Source organism: Sesamum indicum, linkage group LG11 (genome assembly GCF_000512975.1).
Source record: "Sesamum indicum cultivar Zhongzhi No. 13 linkage group LG11, S_indicum_v1.0, whole genome shotgun sequence".
NCBI classification, from domain to species: domain Eukaryota; kingdom Viridiplantae; phylum Streptophyta; class Magnoliopsida; order Lamiales; family Pedaliaceae; genus Sesamum; species Sesamum indicum.
In genome coordinates, this window is record NC_026155.1 from 13,352,730 (window position 1) to 13,374,809 (window position 22,080).

General features: G+C 37.6%; 4 protein-coding genes across 4 annotated transcripts; 3 read left to right on the plus strand and 1 right to left on the minus strand.

The window, feature by feature from the left end:
* LOC105174311 (origin of replication complex subunit 3) lies at positions 7–8,991 on the plus strand. Its single transcript, XM_011096367.2, has 17 exons — positions 7–81; positions 159–329; positions 428–620; positions 824–993; positions 1,113–1,243; positions 2,315–2,585; positions 2,708–2,785; positions 3,223–3,296; positions 3,387–3,477; positions 3,919–4,118; positions 4,420–4,489; positions 5,783–5,865; positions 6,415–6,504; positions 7,134–7,209; positions 7,770–7,897; positions 8,149–8,325; positions 8,484–8,991. Exons 1-17 carry the CDS (start codon positions 19–21, stop codon positions 8,587–8,589), a joined length of 2,172 nt encoding a protein of 723 aa, XP_011094669.1. The 5' UTR covers positions 7–18; the 3' UTR covers positions 8,590–8,991.
* Positions 9,705–12,396, plus strand: LOC105174312 (probable tocopherol O-methyltransferase, chloroplastic). The gene is made up of 6 exons (XM_011096368.2): positions 9,705–10,298; positions 10,740–10,909; positions 11,243–11,347; positions 11,468–11,671; positions 11,910–12,012; positions 12,106–12,396. The coding sequence occupies exons 1-6, from the start codon at positions 9,890–9,892 to the stop codon at positions 12,210–12,212; spliced, it is 1,098 nt and encodes a 365-aa protein (XP_011094670.1). The 5' UTR covers positions 9,705–9,889; the 3' UTR covers positions 12,213–12,396.
* LOC105174313 (serine/threonine-protein kinase-like protein CCR1) lies at positions 15,891–18,788 on the plus strand. The gene has a single exon (XM_011096369.2). The coding sequence runs from the start codon at positions 16,192–16,194 to the stop codon at positions 18,535–18,537; it is 2,346 nt and encodes a 781-aa protein (XP_011094671.1). The 5' UTR covers positions 15,891–16,191; the 3' UTR covers positions 18,538–18,788.
* Positions 19,047–21,188, minus strand: LOC105174314 (putative serine/threonine-protein kinase). Its single transcript, XM_011096370.2, has 6 exons — positions 20,911–21,188; positions 20,645–20,796; positions 20,338–20,554; positions 19,997–20,234; positions 19,738–19,888; positions 19,047–19,671 (listed from the first exon to the last, which is right to left on the minus strand). The coding sequence occupies exons 1-6, from the start codon at positions 21,068–21,070 to the stop codon at positions 19,360–19,362; spliced, it is 1,230 nt and encodes a 409-aa protein (XP_011094672.1). The 5' UTR covers positions 21,071–21,188; the 3' UTR covers positions 19,047–19,359.

Consider the following 22,080-nt stretch of genomic DNA (forward strand, 5'->3'; position numbering starts at 1 on the left):
AGAGAGCAGAAAATCGAAATGGATGCGGCTCCTGATGCACCGTCTTCGCTGCCTATTCCCACAGCAGAGAACGACCTGCAGGTACATTTTGTGAGTGTATAATCAGAGTAAGTAATTCGTAAAACGAATTGTAATAATTTTTCCTTCTTCTGCTGCAGCCTTTCTTCGTTCTTCACAAAGCTTCTCCGCCCCGAAAATCTGCCGCAAAAGCCAGACGAAGGATCGATCTGTCTCCCAAAACTTGCGATAGTTCTACAGAACAAAATGATGATAGCTTGCGATTGGAAACCTTCAACTCTCTTTGGTCCAAGACTGAGTCAATTATCAAGGTAAATGCTGCGTGCTCTTCTAACGTAGTCGATAAACTAATGCGCTTTCATTACTGATCTCGCATTATTATGCTAAAAGCTTGCACTATAAATTTCAGGACGTTCTAAAAAATCTTAACGCCAATGTGTTCGATGAAATTGATAAGTGGGTTCATGTGTCCTTCAATGCAATTCGTGCCTGCAGAAAGCTTGATTGCTTTAGTGCCACAAGCCCATACCCGATTTTAAATAGTGCATCAATTGCTGCCGCTGGTGCATCCAGACAAATCTTCACCGGATTGCTTTTCACGAGTAAGTTCTTTCTCACTGAAAGATGTTGAAAATTCTTCCCAGGCAATGCATGTTGAATCCAATCGAGAATGTCTTATACTCTCTAGATCAGCTGCACTGCATATCCCAGGCAATACTTTATTGATTGCAAGAAACTTTTGTCCTGATATGGTTACTAGTACTCTGGTTTCTGGGAGGTGATAACTTTTTCTGAAAATTTGCAGAAAATATGGAATTCGTTGATGACACACTAACATTTGCGGACCTTGGTGTACATTTGAGGTCCAATGGATGTTATGTAGCTAATCTTACATCCTTGGACTTCTCCGCCAAGAGTGGAGTTGGTGGTTGTCTTAAAACTTTATTGAGACAGTTTCTGATGGTCGGCATTGATGTAAGCATGTATCTATGCCTCCATAAGTTTTACTGCAGGGGAAATATAACTTTTCCTGTAATATGAAATGGCTTCTACAGCTAACAATTGTTCTTGCCATTGCTGTTGATTCTTAATAGGCGCCTGACATGTCCATTTTAGCATCGTGGTACACTGAACAAGAGAACTATGAGAGTCCACTGGTTGTGATAATTGATGATGTGGAAAGATGCTGTGCTTCTGTCTTGGCTGATTTCATTATTATGTTGAGGTATAGCAGCTACTTTCTTCTGAAATAACATCCTTTTCAGTCTTGACTTGAATTTAGTAGTATGTGGGATTTACTCAGACTGCATATGTCCAAACCGCTTCTGGAAACAAACATGAGTAGATTGTTCAAGCTAAGGAAAAACAAAAACTTAAAAAAGAAAGAAAAAGGAACTCTAAAATATGCTTTGTACTCTAAGTATGTACGTGTTGTGGTATGCTTGTGCTGCAAATGACAGTATAGAAAGTTTGGGCATCCAGCAAGCAGTATACAATTCGAGCTACCTTTTCCATTCCTTTCAGCACAAATGTCTGTTCGCCTACCACCTTGGTATATGATCGACTGAAGAAGTTATGTGGCTACTGAATTTTAAGTTGAATGTTTTCTGCTAGTAGCTTTTTTTGTTTCTAAAAAGAGAAGTTTTTAAAATGTATCAGAGTTCTTCAAGGAAACCTGCACAGGCTTAGTTTCCTTCTAATATGCCGCACTCCTCTAGAACCTAAAGAAATGTTGGAGATAACTCCTATAATTTTGTCTGGAATTCTTGGTTGCCATCTTCAATATTTCCATATCTTTTGAAATTGCCAATGTTCTTATAAATGTTGTTAATCCTGTGTGGATGGTGGTCTCTGTTATGCAGAAACATATTTTAATTTAATTCACTTGACAATTCATTGTTTCTGAGAGTGATCATATGGCAACTCTGCAGTACTTGATGTCTTCGGGAAACTTGGGGGAGGGTTGCTTTCTGAGGACAGAAAGGAGCGTGAGTTGATATTGATTGGTGCTACAAAAGTGTGTTGATTTTGAAATCAGTATGTTATTAGTTGCAGATGTGTGTAGTGCTCACTCCAAATTTGTAGCTTTTAAGTAATAAAAACTGCAGTTGATTGGTTATATGTACTGAATTAGACCATTCTCATATTTGGACAGGCAACTAACCTCTTTGCTAAGTGTACCATGTGTTAGATGATATATTATTGCATGGATTACTTGGTATGCTTTAGTAAATTGTGATTTCATTTATTTCAAGATCCTCTGCACTGTGGATTCTGACAACGTTTCTACTTTCAGGGAATGGGTAGTAAAAATTCCACTAGTTTTAATACTGGGAGTGGCAACTGATGTTGATGCTCTAAGGAACATTCTATGCTCAAATGTATGTTCATATCTATCAGTTCGTGAATTTGCTTTGGGGACCCCAGCTGAAAGGATGGATGCTGTCATTGAGTCTGTTCTTCTGAGAAGTGAAAGCTTCAGTATTGGGAAACAGGTGTCAACTTTCCTGAGAAATTGCTTCTTAAGACATGATGGTACACTGACATTATTTATCCGAGCTCTAAAGGTTAGTATGCCAGCAGTAGCATATTTTCTTCATATTTGTTCTTTGTTTGTGAGGTAGAGAGCCTCTCACATCCTTGTAACTTTACTTACTGAATGCTACTCTGTTGAACAAGTGTTATCCAGATTGCTATGGTCCAACACACTTATGGAGAAACTTTAAGCTTTACTCTTACGAAAATAGTTGATGAAGAAGGCTCCAAGGCAAGACTAACCCTTATTTTTTTTATCTTTGAAAGTTCTTCTTTATGCTGTTTGGTTCTTGTGTTGGAAGTTTGTCTCTGTTTTAAGTTTTTGAATTTGCAACAATCTACATTTTTTCATGATATCTGAAATTTACTAAGACATTATTTATCTAGAGAGATTAGAGAGGAAATAGTGCTAAACGTGATGATTATATGTCTTTGTTATTTGGATCCGATTTTCCAAACTTGATCTGGGAGTTACTAGGAATTAGCACTAGAATATAGTTTGTGGTGTACTGCTACTCAGCTACTGTATTCTCATGAAATTTTAACTATAATAACTCCTACTGCATGTGCATTTCTCCTTTTCTTTTGCTAAATCCTGCAGTCTTTCTTAATTTTATAAATGGGAAAATGTCTGCTCCAGCTACAAATGCTTTCTTTTCACTATTGCAGGGCTTTGATGGTGAGAATATCTTACTCAGAGACATTGTGCTCAAGCGGGCTCTTAATCTTCCATCTTTACAAAGGTCTTGAAGAATGAATTTTCCTAATAGTAGTAGCCGTGTTAACTTTGAGTTACATGGATTTCTGATATTGATTTGCCAATATTCTACAAGATTTTGTCAGCCTAGTGCTAGGCTTGTTGACTGGGCCAGTGGTTTGTCCGAACTAAAAAGACTTCGCACCCTATGGAGCTCTACTGTTATGGTAAGATCCTGGGTAATTCACTTAAATGTTAATGTACCGTTGCATTACTTCGACAGTTTTGTGTTTGTTTGTGGAGCCTGAGAAAGAAACTTACCAGTCTATGTCTGACTTTTTCATCTTCAGTTTTCTTCATGCAAAGATTTCCTGTTACATAGATCTTGTGCTGTTAGCAAATGTGAAAAGCTGTTTGGGTTAATATATGTAAATGGTGGAAATCTATTCTGATGTTGTAAGTTTCCCGATCTCCTTATATCGCTGATTGTTTTCAAGACTCATGTTTAACATTCCTTATTACTACTAGTTAGTCTTGACTCTATTCCTGAACATCATCCATGGAGTTCATAGTTCTCTCAGGCTTAAATAGTTAGCCTACCACACTTGATATGGAGTTAGCAACTGAAGAGAGGATTTCCTGTATTTGATAAAGTAACTTTATTGCAGTGCTTGTATGAAGCTGGGAAGTATCAGAAAATTTCCCTGTTAGATTTATATTGTGAGCTTCTCGAACATGACCAACGCTACTCTGGTGCTTCTGATCATACACAATTGGCAAAAGATAAAATCGTCTCATCACATAATAATCACTTCCATGGCTGCTTGCAGAAAGAAGGTTATGTTATTCGGGCATTCCAGATAGTAAGGTAATACTTTGATTGTTTGGTCAGCACTTATGTCTTGTGGCCACTCAATTTTCCTTGCACCTCCATATTTATAGGACAAGGTTGATTTTAAAAGCTTAGGTTTGTTCAGAGGCACTAACACTAACAATTAGAGGTATCAATAGGATATAAATTGAAGATGGATTACACGACACAGATTTGCATAAAGACTTTTTTACTTTCGACTACCTCGGAAGGGTTATTTAATCCTATTCATATAAGTCATCTGTTGTATATAATATTAGAGTATGAATCCAGAGCCTTCATTATTATGTTTATGCAGGGATCTGACAGCTGTGAAACTCTGCAAGTTGCTCAACAGGTGGGAATTGCTTACCAGAGGCATAAAAGAGGTGTGGTGTCTTTTTATTTCCCCATACTTGAGGAAGGTGGAATACTAACAACTTTGAGCTTCTCCATGCTATTTTAGCTTAAGTGTAACTGTTGTTAAAAAACATAATGCTTAGTAAACTCTAATGTCATTACCTTCTTCATAAATTGATAAGTGGAACTCATTAAATGGTACAGTAATAGAAGGGGATGTATATGATTAGAATTTGGTCCAAGTCCATTATAGTTATCTTCAACCAGAGATGTTTGGTTGACTAAGTTGATAAAGCCTTATACTGTCTTAACGAACTTTGCAGTGCATATAGATGACATGAGAGCTAATGGGAGGCATTTAAAGACCTAAACTTAAATGCTTGTAGAATTCTCCTGTAAATATCAACAATTTGGCACATAAATATTGCAGGTGGAAACCACTGGAAATTTTAGAAGTGTAAAGTTTGTTGGGCAGACTGTGAAAGTTACTCAATCTGAAGTGAACTCAAAACTGCTTGCATCTGCTGAAAAATGACACCAGTCTTTTCAAACTCATTTTGTTGATTGATTAACCTTTTTTTTTAAAATACACTCGTCATCTGCTTCTCAAATGATGAAAGTTTCAGAAAAAACTCCTCAATTTGGGATGTAGTGGGTTTAGAGTATGTTAAGTCTTATCTTATTTACCAAAGACACACTAGAGAAAAGAAAAAATTCCATGGCATGAAGCATGGTGCCCATTGATGCACTTAGATAAGAAGATTGCAAATTCTGAAATTAAGAATATTATATATATATATATATTATATGCAAGTACCAATGGATGATTCCAGTGACATGGGCCTTTTTTTTGAGTAATTAAACACATTTCATATCCAGTGAAGACATGGTCTTAGAGCACTGTGAACAATAGTAATTAGTAAGTATATGTGCCTGTGCAGTTTATGCTTTCAACCATGAATAGATTTAGCAGAATTGAAGAAAGATGACGTTGGTGATTTGGCTGGTGAGTGACTAACTAGTAAACATGTATAGCCTTGAGGTTTCAAAATGGTTAGCACTTACGAACTTGCTTGGTGGCTTTATAATTATTTGGAACCAAGCATATTTTGATCTTGCTTTACAGCATATTCTTATTTATTGTATCTGGCAATGCAGATCTTATCAAATTTGGTTTGCTCTTTCTTGCTGTCAATGATGTTTAACTTTTTTTATTATGATGGTTGATATTTTTGCAGTATCAAAACTGATGGTTATTCATTGCGCTAGTTTGTTCATTGAATTTGTATCTAATTTGCCTACTTAAACATTAATATGTCCAGATTCATGAAAAAGTAAAGGAGCTACAGGCACTGATGAAATCTGAGGAGAATCGTCCAAAACGGGATCTGAAAGAGGCATCTAAGTATTCCCTTTACTTCCTTACCTATCATTGAATGATACATTCAGCTAAACATTGGCTCCTCTATGCAGTCTGGTCCATTTTGACCAACTGTTATTAGATAAATTGACAAGTTATGGTAAAGTAGGCTAGTCTGTAAGTCCACTATTTACTTCGTTGTGGTCATAATCTCGCTTCTCACATAGGGTGGTCACATTTCATATCATATGCCACATCAATGCACCATCGGCTTGTATGGAGCAACCTTGGTTTACATGCATATCCAGGAGATGTTCAGTTACTTCATAGTTTCTCTCTCAACCTGACACCAGTTATCTTAGAGTTGTGATCTGATGCTTTGGCAGTGGTTCACTTAGTTGGTTGAAATTTATTGGTCATTGTCTCACAGCATAATGCTGGATTTAGGCTATCTAAACTCTTCATTTTGTTGGCAACAATAATGTTTGAACTCTAGCTTATAACTTACATGCGCACTTCTTTGATCCAAGTGTATCTTCCATTTCATTGTTTGGTAGAACTGATGAACCTATTTCGTCATTGTTGATGTCACAGGAAGCCAACAGCCAGGAATCTTATAAATGAGAAAACAGCTAAAACCACAGCCAATGAGAAAGTTGCCACATTTCTACAATGTATGGTCAGGTAAGAGTTCCACTGTGCATCCTAAATTGTTTCACAAATGTCTCTAAGTTTTCAGCCTCACTAAGTTCAATTTTTTACATCATCAATTTTAAAAACTTAATTGTAAAACAAGAAATCATGTTGCCCTTGGGCTTTTCCTGAACTATACCACCACCATTGAATTGTGCATGCACTACTATACTGTAACGAAAAAGTAGTCCCGAAAAGTGCCAAAAAAATAAAACTAAAATTCAGACCTCATATAATTGGATAGGTAAATTTCAGTGGCATAAGAGAATGCTTGAATATAAATTGTGTGGTCTCAAACATTAGAATCATGCAACAACTTGTGGACACAAAGTATAAAGCTTATATTTAATGCAATGTCCATATTAAAGACAAAAGATAGGGTTGAAAACTAAACCAATTAACATAATCTATGATGTAACTGAAGGATCAGATCGAATACCTAATATTTATTTATGGTTGCTGCGCTATGAATTGCTACACGCTTTTCATATTCTAAGTGATAAATGCTTACGAATGCTGTATCATAGTTTCTGTTTGCTTGAATTTGCTGATATTTATATTAATACTTTGTGGTTTTACTTATTTACTTGCTGACTTGTTTTGTTTTGCTCATGAATCAGGCAGTATATCCAGCCCATTGAAAGTATACCTTATAATGAAATAATCTTCTTCAATAATGTTGACAAACTCCAAACAGTTATGTATTCTGGACCTTGATCCTATAATTTTTGGGGCTTTGGAAAGATTCTAGTTGATGAGTACAAGTTCTTTTCTTGGATTTGTGAGAGTCAATGCTCCGATTATAACAGTGTTTAAAGATCTAATAATTGTGTATGAAATATGGGAATAGGTTTGCTTAACTCCAAATAGATAACTGGGTGAGTTCACCTCTATTTGAACTACAATTAATTAGAGTGCACACTAGAATTTCTGAATTGGTTTCTCCTTTTTCTTTACAAATGTTATTTAAAAGAATGGTCAACTGTACAAGTCCAATAGTTTGAAACATGCATGAGACAGTGGAGATGTATTTTATCAGGAAAAAGGAAAGATGTCGGACATATACATAGATTAGATTTTTACGAATAGCCATGTCAAATGAAATTACTTCAATGATAGAATTCTAGATAACAGTTTAGTCAAATAAATGCATATTTTAAGATGTTGAAGCAACTTAAAAAGTTATTGAATGTTCATAGTCCATATATGTAGATGCTAATACTGTAATGCTTCTTGTTCTTTTTTCGTCATGTTAGGCTTTGATAGGAGACCCTAGAAGAAGAATCCAGGCTGACCTTTTAGAGTCTCACAAATTCGTAAGGTGTTCTTGCTGCAGCAAAAATAGTGGTGTGCCAATTCCATCAATGCATGATACCTCAATAATGTAAGTAGTGCATTTCTTCCCACAGCCAAGAACTGGCCATTGCACCATTTTGATTTCTATTTTTCTTATTGGAGTATAGCATTTGATCTTTGATAATAAAGACATGCAAACTGGCTAATAGATGAGATTGAACTAATTCTACCAAGTTTATTTAGTTGAACTTATGCTGCTCTTTTGTATCATAATTCTAGATAATAGAATCAAATCCGGAATTGTATGACTCCTGGGGTGAACTTCATTTGGTTGCTTAGGTACTCTCTTGCTCAAGAGCATGGCGATCTGATCAATCTCCATGAATGGTTTCACTCTTTCAAGTCAATCGTTTCTCTTCCACCTTTACAAGCCAAGAGGAGGGCACGGGCTTCACCATCACCTAAGAAACGAAAAAATTCTAATGAACCTCAGAACAGAAACGATGCAAAAATCCAGTATCCTCTACTGTTCGTTTTCCTAGTATTATTCCAACTGTTCTCTAGCACATATTTGTCTGATTTCTTTATTAACATGGATGGCTATCTACATTTTTCTGCATATGAATGTTGACTGCATTGTTGATTTTCGAAATCCTTAACCAAATACTGCACAGAGCAGCATTTTGCAGGGCAGTGACGGAGCTACAGATTACAGGGCTGCTTCGGATGCCTAGCAAAAGACGCCCGGATTATGTGCAGAGAGTGGCTTTTGGACTTTGAGTACACCGGAGGTTATGGTGACTTATGTTGCAAATTCATTAAGGTCGAGATGCATCAGCTATCTCAAACACAGTAGCTTTTAATCAACATCAAATGCAGACAATCATGTCAAGCTAAAAACAGATATTACTATATATGGGTTTCTATAATGTTCATAAGAGTTGATAAACTCTAGAAATTTTGAATGGGAAGAAAAATGTATTTATTAGAGGTTGATTGTGTCGATCATTAAGTGCCAAAGATCGTGTAAGGTTGCGTAGACAACCAATCAAATGTGAAGGAAAACTTTAGTTTGAATTGAATTCAATGTATGGGATGGGACAGCTGCCGAATTGGCTACTTGAGTTTTAACTTATTCGGTAACCATTGGACCAAGACAATAATGTAAACCGCAAATCTTATCAACTGCTGATATTTTATCTAGAATCCTTGGCGCCACAAATGCGTCCAAGCAAGGAGGAGGCGGAGGCCATTCATGACAAGAGTGAGGGCCAAAATTAAAAAAGAATACATAAAGTCCCCCTCTCCCTCTCTCCTTTAAATACAAATTTACGCCCTCCAACTATCTAAATCAGCCAAAAGGTGAAAAAGCAAAGGTGTTACTTTTCACTATACATTTATATCTCTACCCTTAATCTTGGATGAAATTTACATGTTAGCCCTCATACTTGCTAATAGTAGTAGTGTCACAATTAAATTAGTATTTTGGAATGACCTTTAATTTGAATCATTTCCTAAATCAATAGTATACTTACCTTTTTTTTTCCTAAAATTTATCACTTTTTACTTGTACAACTCAACTCAAATCAATTTTTTATTTTTAAATTATTATTGTGTAACCAACGTGCTATTTGGTATTTTTCACAGTAAGTGAACACTTGAACAAATAATTAGAGCGAATAATTTAAATTATCTTGTTAATGATATGGTAGGAGCCTTCTTAGGAGACGTAGGAGTGGTTTGAATTTAAAATTTTGTACGAAAGATTTTTAATTTAAATTTGGATGAGCGTGTGAGTGTGTAGTGCAGTGTGTTTGTAAAAAAAAAATTAAAAGAAATGATATGTCTGTGAAAATACTGCTAAAGCCCCCAATCAAATTAAAGTTGCAAATGCGAACGAAAATAAAACACTTGTCTGTCTCCGTTCCAATCATCCTGGACCTGGAGTATTCTCATACAATTCAACCACATGAGGAAGTGAAGTAGAAGATCAAGAACAGCGCTGGCCTAATTGTTAATGCATAGTGTCCTTATTATTGTTTGGTATAGCTAAACGTTGGCAGGCGTAGTGAATCTAGTGATGAGGGGTGGTGGGGTTGCAGTCTGCACCACCACGTGCGAATATAGCAGGCTCCATGCCTGTAGTGGGGGCCTGCTTTCTTTTCCCAGAACCAATCCCATCATTGCTTCAAAACCACAGCCCCTCATTGGCCGCAATAGGAGCATTCCTCTTTTTACCCCGTTGAGAGTGAGTGGCAGTAGAGGCGGCGGACGTCCGAGGATGATGACCATGAACGTGGCGGCAACTGACACTTTGCAGAAAGGGATAGCGGAATTCTACGACGAGTCATCGGGAGTATGGGAGGACATATGGGGGGACCACATGCACCATGGGTTTTACGAGCCGGGCTCCGACGTCTCCCTCTCCGATCACCGCGCTGCCCAGATCCGCATGATTGAGGAGTCCCTCCGTTTCGCTTCTCTCTCTGGTCTGTCTCAGATTTAATCTCTACGTTTAGGGTTGAGGGTAGTGAAGGATGTGCAGTGGAAACCTAGTAATAGTAAATATATGATTGGTCTGTTTCTTGCCCACAATAATCTTGACAGCAGGCACTGAAAACATAATTTTTGGTTGCTAGTTTCTGTTTTGTTAGTATTACATTATACTTCTTTGGGGATTCAGCAACAAGAAGTTTCTCTGATCAATATTATTTGGCTGGTAAATTTTGCGAGGTTCACTTCTGTTTTCATTCTATCCTATCTCAGCCCAGGTTAAGATTTTGCATGTCCGTGCGAAGTTCACTTTTCATTCTATCCTATTTGCAAAGGGGCATGCACCTCTAGTTGTTCTGAAAACTGTATTTATGTCTTAACATAGATAGCCTTAAATCACTCGAGGATACTGATCCTTTGGATGACTAACTTTGCAGATGATTCAGTGCAGAAACCTAGAAATATTGTTGATGTTGGATGTGGTATAGGAGGCAGTTCAAGGTACCTGGCAAGAAAATATGGGGCCAAATGCAATGGCATCACACTCAGCCCTGTTCAAGCACAGAGAGCTCAAGAACTTGCTGCTGCTCAAGGATTGGATGGCAAGGTACGTGAAGCAGGGCTTGCAATACTTGAGCCAATGTATTTGCCTCGTCTATAATCAAACTTATTGTCATGCCTATTCTATTTGAGGGATTAACATTGTTCCTTCGGCCTGAGTAATTGTAACATCTGCGTTTGTCATAAAAATAGTAATTTTTATAAGTTTAGAGGTTAAATCTGACCACACCTACAGTTGTTTCTTGAATTGCTTATTAGCACTCTGTTTATTTGAACTTCGTAGACTAATATAATGACTCAGATTTTCAACCCATACATCCAAAGTATCTTACTTTAGTAAAGGAACACCAATTAACGAGAATGAAATTTGACATAGCAGGTTTCCTTTCAAGTTGCCGATGCATTGAATCAACCATTTCCAGATGGAGAATTTGATTTGGTTTGGTCCATGGAGAGTGGAGAACACATGCCAGACAAGACAAAGGTTTCTTTCTTGGCCTCACCTTTAGTCTCTGAATTCATTTGATTGTCGTCCTCCACCATTTTGAACATAAGTACGATAGGAAATGTGATTTCTCTCATCACCTTCCAAATTCATGTGTAGTTTGTCAATGAGCTGGCTCGAGTGGCTGCTCCTGGTGGGAGAATAATTATAGTTACATGGTGTCATAGGGATCTCTCTCCTTCTGAAGAATCCCTGCGCCCAGAGGAGAAACAACTCCTAAAGAAAATATGTGATGCTTATTATCTTCCTGCATGGTGTTCTACTGCTGACTATGTCAAATTACTCCAGTCCCTCTCTCTTGAGGTAATAATTATCGACCTCTTCTTGTGCGACTGTCATTCTTGTTCGATCATTTAGATTGATCAACTCTTTTATGAGGTAGTTTGTGCTTTCCAAAAACCTGGACACAAATCATTTGAGGCAGGGCCAAAAATATAAATTGATAATCTGAATTCATAAAGTAATCGAAAATAAAAAAGATAATCGAGAGAGTTCATTTATCGGCATGACTTACATTTTGGTTATGAAAATGTTATGCCAGGATATTAAGGCTGCAGACTGGTCTCAGTATGTTGCTCCATTTTGGCCGGCAGTGATAAAATCAGCGTTATCATGGAAGGGCATCACCTCATTGTTTAGAACTGGTAATCCAGATCTCCATATTCTACTGTAAACAGATATTTGGCATTCCCTCCACCATTTCTATACACATCCCTGATTTGCATATTTTTAATCAGGATGGAAAACAATAAGGGGAGCGCTGGTCATGCCACTGATGATCGAAGGATATAAGAAGGGTGTAATCAAGTTTGCCATCATTACATGCCGGAAACCTGCATCATGAGTGAAATACAGGGACTTGCTGAATTTAGTTTGGCTTTGCTAGTTTTTACACGCCTCAATTTCTCAATTTTCTGTACGATGAGCTAATAATAACAGTGTTCAAATCCATGTGAGGTTCTTGGCATGGTAGCAAGCTCGTTTAATTGAGAACATTTGATAAATGAATGACATTCATCTTTCCTCAACATCTTTCTACTCCCTGTGGTTTCATCTATAGGTAGACATGGTATTTGGTTCTGACTGGACTGTGAAAGATTTTAAAAAGTAATCAAAGTGGGACTGAGAAAGTTGAATTGAAGCATAATTGTACGAATACATCCATTTATTACCTTCATGATACTTGTTACAGTTTAGAAGCTCTGCTATCTTCCGAATCCTTAGTTTCGTCGATGTGATCTAATTCAGTGCCTTTGTTTTGGAAGTTTTAATTTGTCCACATCTTTTTAGTTCCAGTGGTCGGCTTGGAGGTAACTGAAAGCTGCATTTTGGCAATGATCTCAATCTTCAGTTCTTTCCACATGTCTATATACTCGTCCCCCTAACTTCTTAACATGATCCTCTTCATGTGTCAAATACAAGAAGTAGCTTAGATAGGGTATCATATTATAACTTGCAAAGGGACTAGCAGAGTTGCAATCTGCAGCAAGTTCCAACATGGCGGAATCCATTATTATATGCAGCGGGAGGGAGCCTCCCTTCTTCTTCGGCCACTCACTACTGTCCCATGATTGCTCTTAAAGTTAAAACCAGCTGGGGCGCTGCATTGACTGCACAACAAGCTCTGTATATCATCAAATTCTGTATTTCTTTTTTGGCCATATTTGAATTCTTTTTCTATAAATATTTATTGCTTTCAAAGTCACTGCTAATTCTATCAAGATGCAGTTTTAATTTTGGGTAGGTAGGTATGTTCACACGTTAATTAATAAATAACGTCTCAAGATGTTATAAGATCTGAATTCACATTAATTAATCCACTTTTTAAATAATAAAATCATATTAATCAACCTTCACTTTAACTCAATTACCTTAATTTAAATACTACTAATTACTCAACGTATATAACTCTGCTCTCTCTCTCTCTCTCCCTCTCTCTCACACACACACACACACTAAAAAGTATAAGAGAAGTAATTTTTATTTACTCATAACTGAAGCACTACTTTAGGATTGACTTTTTGATGTAATTAATGCATTTATTATTATTTTTATTAAGTGAAAACGGATCTTAGTCGTCATCCTCAATCAACCAAATTTCAATCTCATTAAATATATCAATATTCAACCACATATATATATATGCAACAAACATGTCAGAAACCTATACATTATTTAATTTCATTTGTTTATATATATATATATGTATTCTTTTCATAATATTGATTAATGCCAACTCATAAACATGCATGATTTGCATTATTGAACATCCAAAAAGTAGAACGTACATTCAATAAATGTAGCAGTAAATCCAGAATTGCATACACACTCCAAACTTTTCATTATTGAATATACAATAACGTGGTTTCTATTTTTATTAATATACGTATATATGTATATATATATTATGTGTTTAAAAATTTAAGAAAATATTTATAACATATATATATGAAATATAATAGTCCGAATCGGGTGTTTTGGCGGCTTGAGAAGAAAAAAGCTTATTAATCTCATTGGGTTGTCCTTAGTAAAGACATTTAAGTCAATTCACGAGTTTGAGAGATCAATATATATATATATATATATAAGCTAGCACTATCCAAAATAGTTTGCGGGCATTTATAAGACCAGATGTCTATGCTTGTAAGGCCACCGAACGGTCCTAGGTTCTAGGTCCCGAGTTGGGTTAGGACAGTGTACAATCCGACCTAAAAAAAAAATACTGATTTTAAATTCTATTGGATATTTTACCTTTCTAACGATATTTTATCCTTTTTGATGTTGAGTTGGATATATCTGTCAATATGTATATATGAAAATTCTGATTGGCGAGAAGGTTCTTTGTAGTGCATATGCAGAAAAAAATCTAAGGTAAAGATGTAGCTGTCTTTGGTCTCCAGACAAACCACATGAAGGACCAAACTCTTTATTGCACCACTTGCATATTATATATATATACTCCCAGTTATTCAACGGCCCATGCATGCATGCACCCAAAATTGGAAGAAAGTTGTGAATTAAACAATATTAATTTATTTTAATACGTACTCCTTTCTTTAATAAATTAAACAGTAATTTATATTATTGTGAAAATTGGTACACGTACATTATGATTTTGAACGCTATAAGAAACTCATATCGTTCCATACATTTAACTAATAATTAAAAAAATATTAACAATTCATATTTTTCATGTCATTACATCATAAGGATAGTCGAATGGTTCCTAACTAAAATTTTTTATGCTTAAATTAACTATCGTGATCGAAATAATCAATAAAATTGAAAGAAAAATATATAAAAAAATAAACAATAAAAGAATGTACGTAGATTGAGTTGTGAAAGTAATAATGATGATAATGGCATTGGTAGGGCCGTGCATTGAACCTTTTCATTGGGAATGTGTGTGTGTGTGTGTGTGGCTACTCACTCAACGTCAACTGTACTATCCCTATTTCTGGGCCATCATCTTCATCATATATGTATAAGATCTCCCACATGCTACGTTTATTACAAAATCGGGCATTACATTCAGTTTTGTCTAAGCTTTTGGACTGATCAGTTGTGTGCAATCTTTGACCAATTTTACCATCCATTTCATCACATTCTCACGTGCCCAAACCTTTTTTTTTTTGTTTGTTTCTTTGAGGAAAAGAAGGTTTATTTCAAAACTGTATATCAGACAATACAAATGGCTAGCTTAACATGAAATGTAGAAAAATATGCAAGATTAGACCCGAAAAATAGAAGAAACAAACAAATATACGAAGAGGATAAGTCATTTTTTGTCAGAAAAATCTAGTGAATTCCAACTGTATAAGTGATTTATAACTTGTCGAACATACCTTATTTATAATAATCGAAATTAAAATTGCTCAAAATTTATTATTTAAAAAGAAGAAAGAAAAAAGGTATAGAGGAAGAGGACAATATGTGAAAAGGGGTTTAGGCGAGAGAAGATGAGAAGCATGTGCATGGGAAGGAGGAAGAAACCCTGTCCTTGCCCAATAACTTTGATCATGAAAAGTAGGGTACTGTCCAATTGGAATGGTATTAGAATTGTTATGTCCCAGTTGCAGTTGCAGTACCAACCATGATTTGTTTAACATTTTTTGTAAGGAAAGGTACAGCTATAGTCTATAGGCAGCCGCTGCCACCCCCTAATAATGTGTCTGATTTGTTCTATATTTGCTAGTTGGTACCTTAACTAACTACCCCACCCCCCAATCAACTTCTCTAATTCCTCAATTAATGCTTATATACATACATGAGATGTATGCTGCTACATATATTACCATGTTTATCAATTCAAGTAATTATTATTCGTAACCATACCATGATTTATTAATTAACTCATTATTATCAACTCTAAAGTACTATTCTTTTTGAATGGGTGTTTTTGTACAATTTTGGTAATAGAATAGAGTATGCATTTTTAAGTATAATTACAACCTTAAAAGGTATATTTATAATTTCATAAAATTATCAAAATGTTTGGAGTGAATGTCAACTATAATTTGTCCTTTTGCCAATAACAATATTTGATAGGTAAAGCATTGAGAAGTGAGAAGATGGAAGTGATGAAGAAAGCAGGCAGGGGAGGGAGAAATGGTAAAATCTAGCAAGATTTTTTACAGCAAAGAGACAGACAAGTCTGAAGCTTTCCACCAACGAAACTGTAAATATGGAAACAACAGCCGCAGCAGCACCCACGTTCTCGCCTCATCAGCTCCACAACAAGTCCAACCTCATCACTGTCCCTCTTCACACTTCCCAATTTTCTCGCTCCATGTCCATTGTACCAATCCTCTCTTCTACCGTTTATGATCCAAGCCATGAAAGTTCCTCCCCGATTCTTCTCCGGCCCTTCGCCCAATCCCCCCTTCTACCGTCTTCTACTCTTTTTTCTCCTCATCTTCGCCGATTCCGTATCTGGGTTCGGTTCCATGGGCCCCATTGCGGCGTCGTTTGGAGATTACAGCCTCTTCTGTGCCATTGATGCAAGCGGGAAGCAGGCTGTGATTTGTTGGGACGCTAATAATAGCTCGTCGACGGCCTCGAGTTCCTTGCATTACTCCACTGTTTTGCCTCCGATGGCGGCGCTCTCTGGTGGGGAGGGCTTTCTTTGCGGCATTTTGGTGAATACTTCCCAGGCATTTTGCTGGGATTCAATGGGACTGTCTAAAAGCTCTGATCTTGTTCCTGCGGTATTCCAGCCCAATGCTTATTCTCATCTTGCTGCTGGTAAGGATCATGTTTGTGCGATTCGGGGATCTTACTATTCAGAAAACGATTCTGGTAGCGTTGATTGTTGGGATATTGTTAGGGTGTCCAATAACAGTTTAAGCTCGAAACAGAGTGCTCGGTTTTATGATCAGTATGCCAGTGCACTTGTGTTCAGAAAACTTGTTTCTGGTGATGGCTTTAGTTGTGGTGTTATTAGAGATGGGGGTATTGCTTGTTGGGGTCCAAATTCTGGTTATATAGGAGTCTCTGGCATATCAGAGAATTTTGTGGCCTTAGCTTCAGGGGTAGGCTCAATTTGTGGTGTTTCACAGATGTCTGGTGAGGTCAAATGTTGGGGTGATAACAATACATATAATAATCCTCCAATTGGTACTAGATTTGTATCGCTGGCAGCTGGTGCACAGCATTTTTGTGGGATCAGGGAGGACAGTCATGGGATCGAGTGTTGGGGGAACTTCAACTTGTCATTGATTCCGAAGGGATCAGGTTTTCTTGCCATTGCTTCGTCTGACTTACTTTCTTGTGGTATTAGGGAAAGTGATTTGGTGCTTGATTGTTGGTTTGCTAATGTAACATCGTCTGCGAATTACGATCCTCCATTGCAGTTATGCAGTCCAGGCCTATGCACAGCTGGTAGTTGTGGGGAAGGGATGTTTGCTTTCAATGCAAGCCTCCTCAACGAACCAGATTTGACAAGCTTGTGTGTTAGGAAAGATCTAAAGATTTGTTCGCCTTGTGGGTTAAATTGTTCTGAGGGCTTTTTCCCTTCTAGTTCATGTACTTCAGATGCAGATAGGGTTTGCACATCTTGCTCTCTCTGCCAGAACAGTTCTTGTTGGGGTGTTTGCAGGCTCCAGTCTTCACGAGAGATGCGGCAGAAGCACTGGGATCAATGGCGTCAACTACTCCTTATAATTGGGTCTGCTGCTGCAGGACTCCTGCTAATTTTGGTTGCCTGGTGTCTTTTACCTCGTGTGATGGTCACCAACAAAGAAGAAGGGCAGAAGAAAAAATTTCTGTCCTGCATTCGCAAGCCTCAGCCGGAAGCTGAGCGAAATGCTGATCACCATCCTCCAGCATCAGTGGCCCCATGCCCCGGAGTAGCTCAAGTTTTCCGACTCTCAGAACTAAAGGATGCAACTAACGGGTTCAAGGAGTTCAACGAGCTTGGCAGGGGAAGCTACGGTTTTGTCTACAAAGCTGTCCTCCCAGATGGGAGGCAAGTAGCAGTAAAGAGGGCTAATGCCGCAACAATAATCCACACCAATAGCCGGGACTTTGAAATGGAGCTGGAGGTCCTTTGCAATCTTCGTCACGGCAATATTGTCAACTTATTGGGTTATTGTGCAGAGATGGGAGAAAGACTTTTGGTTTATGAGTTCATGCCACATGGGACACTTCACGATCACCTCCATGGTGGTCTGTCTACTCTAAACTGGAGCCTGAGGCTGAAAATTGCAATGCAGGCTGCAAAGGGACTTGAGTACCTACATAAGGAAGTGGTACCTCCTATTGTTCATCGTGATGTTAAGAGCTCAAAAATCCTTTTGGATGCTGACTGGGGAGCTCGAATTGCAGATTTTGGGCTGCTCACTCCAAATGAAAGGGATCTTACGGCAGACATGAGAATGGATGTTTATGGATTTGGAGTTGTACTTCTTGAGATTCTTAGTGGAAGAAAGTCGTATGACGGGGACTGTGTCCCTCCAAACATAGTTGACTGGGCGTTACCTCAAATTAGACAGGGCAAGGCGCCTGCCATAATTGACCGGTATGTGGCTCTACCTAGAAATGTTGAGCCTCTGCTTAAACTTGCAGATATAGCTGAGCTTGCTTTGAGAGAAGATCCCAATGAGAGGGCTTCCATGTCGGATTTGGCTCTTTTGCTGGACCAATTGGTGAAGGATGGATTGATCTTGTAGTTTCAGATTGTATTTCTGTATTCTTCCTTTTATGCTTTTCGGTGATTTCTATCATTCAAAAAACAAAGCATAAGATAGAATCTTTCCATGAGTATGCCCCCACAACTGTACATTTCTTATGAGCTTCTTGTAAATTTTTGTTGCTTACCAAGTCAAATCTCAGCTTTCCTAAAGTTGAAGATATGAACTTTTATTTGTTATTTTTTTTTAAAAAAAAATAAAGAATAAAGAATACAGATAGACTTTTGCCATATCTCATCTTTGATTAACAAGTTATATGCTTAGCTCCTTGCATGTCATTCCTTGAGTACTCCGTAGGTGGTGACCTTGCAGAAGGCATGGCAGAAGGTATGCAGTACTCCTATGTGTTTCATTTCCCTTTCTTTAGTCAAAGCTTTTCTAGTTTTCTTTCCAAGTTCTATTCCCATTATATCTGTTAGATGTCTCCTTAAAATTGATAGTTATGAGATAGGGTGCTGTGATGGTAAGGTTTGGCCAAAAACGGGAAATGATCTTGTGACAACATGGCAGGTTTTATGATCGACCACCTCTTTTGGTGGAAGTCTGAAGACATATTGATTCTTTTTCTTCCCTATCTTCTTCTAACCTTGTTCTCATCCCCTACCAGCAATGATAAACCGGCTGTCTGAAAAAATTGTTGCAACACATACTTCTACTTCACAAAATATCTGTGTTTGTACAACGGATCATTTGCTTCAAATTTCACTACTTATAGTTGAAAGCCTTATATCGACATCTGGAAATCTGTCTGCATCCTTACGGTTTCTTCGCCGCAAACCCTGGCCCTAAGCCTGCCATGTGTTATCGTGCTTGGAAACTACCTGTAGTGCTGGATGCTGGGGAAGACGTAAAATTTGGTGAATGCTTTTGTCGTATTTTAACTTCCATCAGATCAGCAACAAGTCCAGGCCGGGATATATCAATATCTTCTATATCTATATCATTGGATAACATCTTTATGGCTTCAGACATTGCAGGCCGGAGTCTGGTGGTTTCTTGCACACAAAGCAGCCCAACTTTCAAGAACCGAACAGCTTCTTCCTGTGGGAATTCCCCCTTTAAAGCAGAATCCACCAGCTCCAGCAGGTTCTTTGTATTGTAAAGCTCCCATGCCTGCAACAGTAAGTGTGAGAAAGATTACAGCATAGGTTTTAACTTTTGACAGATGAAAATTGCTACCTTCTCTACGAGGAAGTGTTCTCCATATTTCAGGTTGTAACCAACAACAGGCTGCCCGCTGACTATTTGCAGCAGAAGTACACCAAAGCTATAGACATCTGATTTTCGGGTAAGATGACCACTATAGGCGTATTCTGGAGAGAGATAGCCTCTGTGTGCATTGCCAACACAATAAACATGTTAAACAACAGAATTCAAACACGAAAGACATAGCCAAATCAGAAAGCCCAACTAAAAAGCATCATAAATTTCTACTCACAATGTCCCAGCGACACGAGTACTAATGTAAGAGGTGTTGTCTCTGAACAGTTTAGCGAGGCCAAAGTCCGCGAGTTTTGGTGTGAAATTCTGATCAAGAAGTATGTTGCTGGCCTTAATATCCCGATGCACAATGTGAGGGTTGATTTCTTCGTGGAGGTAACAAAGTCCCCTAGCAATGCCTAACGAGACATGTTTTCTCAGTGGCCATGTAAATTTCACCCTGTTCTGCTCCGCCCCTGTTGATCAAGAAACCATTTGTTTTTTCCATCCAATTAAAAATTTCATTTTCCTCCAAACATCATGTAAAATGATTCTTGAGAAATAGTAATTCTTTCTTACCGAGAAAGGTATGGCTGATGCTGTTGTTTTCCATGTAATCGTAGACCAGAAGCCTTTGAGCTCCATCTATACAACACCCTTTAAGAGTAACCAGATTTTCATGCTTGATATCAGACAATGCTACTATCTCAGATATGAAGTCCCTCTCCCCACGCATGGTTTCCAGTTCAATTGATAGAACCTTGACTGCTATAAAATTGTTTCCGACAAGCCGTCCCTATGGGATTGTTTACCGACAAGACCATGAGAGAGAGAGAGAGAGAACTTTTAGCATTCATAAACACAATAAACAAATGTAAAAGACTACCTTATAAACAGAACCAAATCCACCCTCTCCAATCTTGTTCTTGAATCCCCGAGTGGCGGCTTTCAGTTCATCGTAAGAGAAAACACGAAAACTGGGATTTGTAATAGCTCGACCATCTGTTCCAGAATTCATGTTGATAGAATCATCATATCCTGGCAACATATGAACAAGATTCTCAATATCTTAGCCCTACATTCTAAACTAATAAAACGAAGACGTTCATCGTTAAAAAGAGAAGGAAAAAAGAATATCTGAAAAAAACATACTTTCTTCTTCTTCTTCCTCAATAGCATCGCCTGCCAGCGTAGCCGAGGAGGGTTGGAAACAGCGAAAGAAAGAAGCCGTGAATTTCATGTTCAGATTAACGTTGTCTACGCTGTATTCTCTGCTCTTATGCAATCTCGGTTTCACTAGCTGGAATTGCATAATGGGATATGATTACTTCACTATTTCCTATGGAAATGAATAAATTAAAGGGTCAAAGAGAAGGTAGAGAGAGAGAGAGAGAGAGAGAAAATATCAGAAACAGAAAGGGAAGGAACAAAGACATGTTGAGGATTATAATAATATTTATACTCAACGCCCATTGAGTTGAACTTCAAGGGAAGACAAAAACCATATTAAACTCTTCTTGCATTATTCAATCTCTTGACAGTTTTCTTTAAATAAACCAAAATAATGTTGGAGCCTGGAGTTTGGTCCGACCAGAATTACTTGGTTCTTTTTCTACGTCTACATTTATTGTCACGACCTAAACGATATGTTGAAAACATTAAATTGGAATAAATTCCAGGCAATCTAGAAATATTCAGAGAGCACGCCATGGATCTTCATTTGACATGGGTCTTTTTTGATGAACAAAAAGATTCAACAACAAATACCTATTTCTGCAATAAAAACAACAAGAAAACTTATCCCTTCTTACACTCACTACTGAAACTTGGTAAATGAGTTAACCATAATTTGTTCGACTCTCAGAAACTGGTGGGATGGTGGTTTGATTTTCTTCTTGTTTCCAACTTCTTCAAGTATTTAGTTTTGTTGGTAACTTCCAGGGAAAAGACAATGTGAATGAAGTTAAAGCCCGGAAACAAGTGGCAGTCGGTCTCCCATAATATGAGTAGAAAATCATTAATCATACTTATTGGACTCTACTTACGTAATAACCTGATTTGAGTTTAATTATCAAAAGCAAAAAAGAGATTTGACTTTGTCCGGACAGCTTTTCTCTTTGCATAATACATCTGCTGGAGGGGCCGGGCCTTGTGGCTGCTGCCCGCTGCCCTGTGCCCGGTCCTTAATTTTTTTCTTTGAATTTTTCAAGTATTCATCTCATCATACTTACATACATATATATATATATGTATATGATTTCAATATTGGAGAGCAGCCGCCACCCGCCAGCTTCTTTACGTACCCTCTCAACTCACTCACCA

Bases quoted from the DNA above. Each gene is read 5' to 3' on its own strand.
- LOC105174311 (XM_011096367.2), top strand. From the start codon at position 19: ATGGATGCGGCTCCTGATGCACCGTCTTCGCTGCCTATTCCCACAGCA. The intron at 6,505-7,133 runs GTAAGAGTTCCA...CTCATGAATCAG, and splicing joins TTTCTACAATGTATGGTCAG to GCAGTATATCCAGCCCATTG. The intron at 7,210-7,769 runs GTTATGTATTCT...TCGTCATGTTAG, and splicing joins ATGTTGACAAACTCCAAACA to GCTTTGATAGGAGACCCTAG.
- LOC105174312 (XM_011096368.2), top strand. From the start codon at position 9,890: ATGAGGGGTGGTGGGGTTGCAGTCTGCACCACCACGTGCGAATATAGC. The intron at 10,910-11,242 runs GTACGTGAAGCA...TTGACATAGCAG, and splicing joins CTCAAGGATTGGATGGCAAG to GTTTCCTTTCAAGTTGCCGA. The intron at 12,013-12,105 runs GTAATCCAGATC...ATTTTTAATCAG, and splicing joins CACCTCATTGTTTAGAACTG to GATGGAAAACAATAAGGGGA.
- LOC105174313 (XM_011096369.2), top strand. From the start codon at position 16,192: ATGATCCAAGCCATGAAAGTTCCTCCCCGATTCTTCTCCGGCCCTTCG.
- LOC105174314 (XM_011096370.2), bottom strand. From the start codon at position 21,070: ATGCAATTCCAGCTAGTGAAACCGAGATTGCATAAGAGCAGAGAATAC. The intron at 20,797-20,910 runs GTATGTTTTTTT...ATATGTTGCCAG, and splicing joins TGAGGAAGAAGAAGAAGAAA to GATATGATGATTCTATCAAC. The intron at 20,555-20,644 runs GTAGTCTTTTAC...ACAATCCCATAG, and splicing joins GATTTGGTTCTGTTTATAAG to GGACGGCTTGTCGGAAACAA.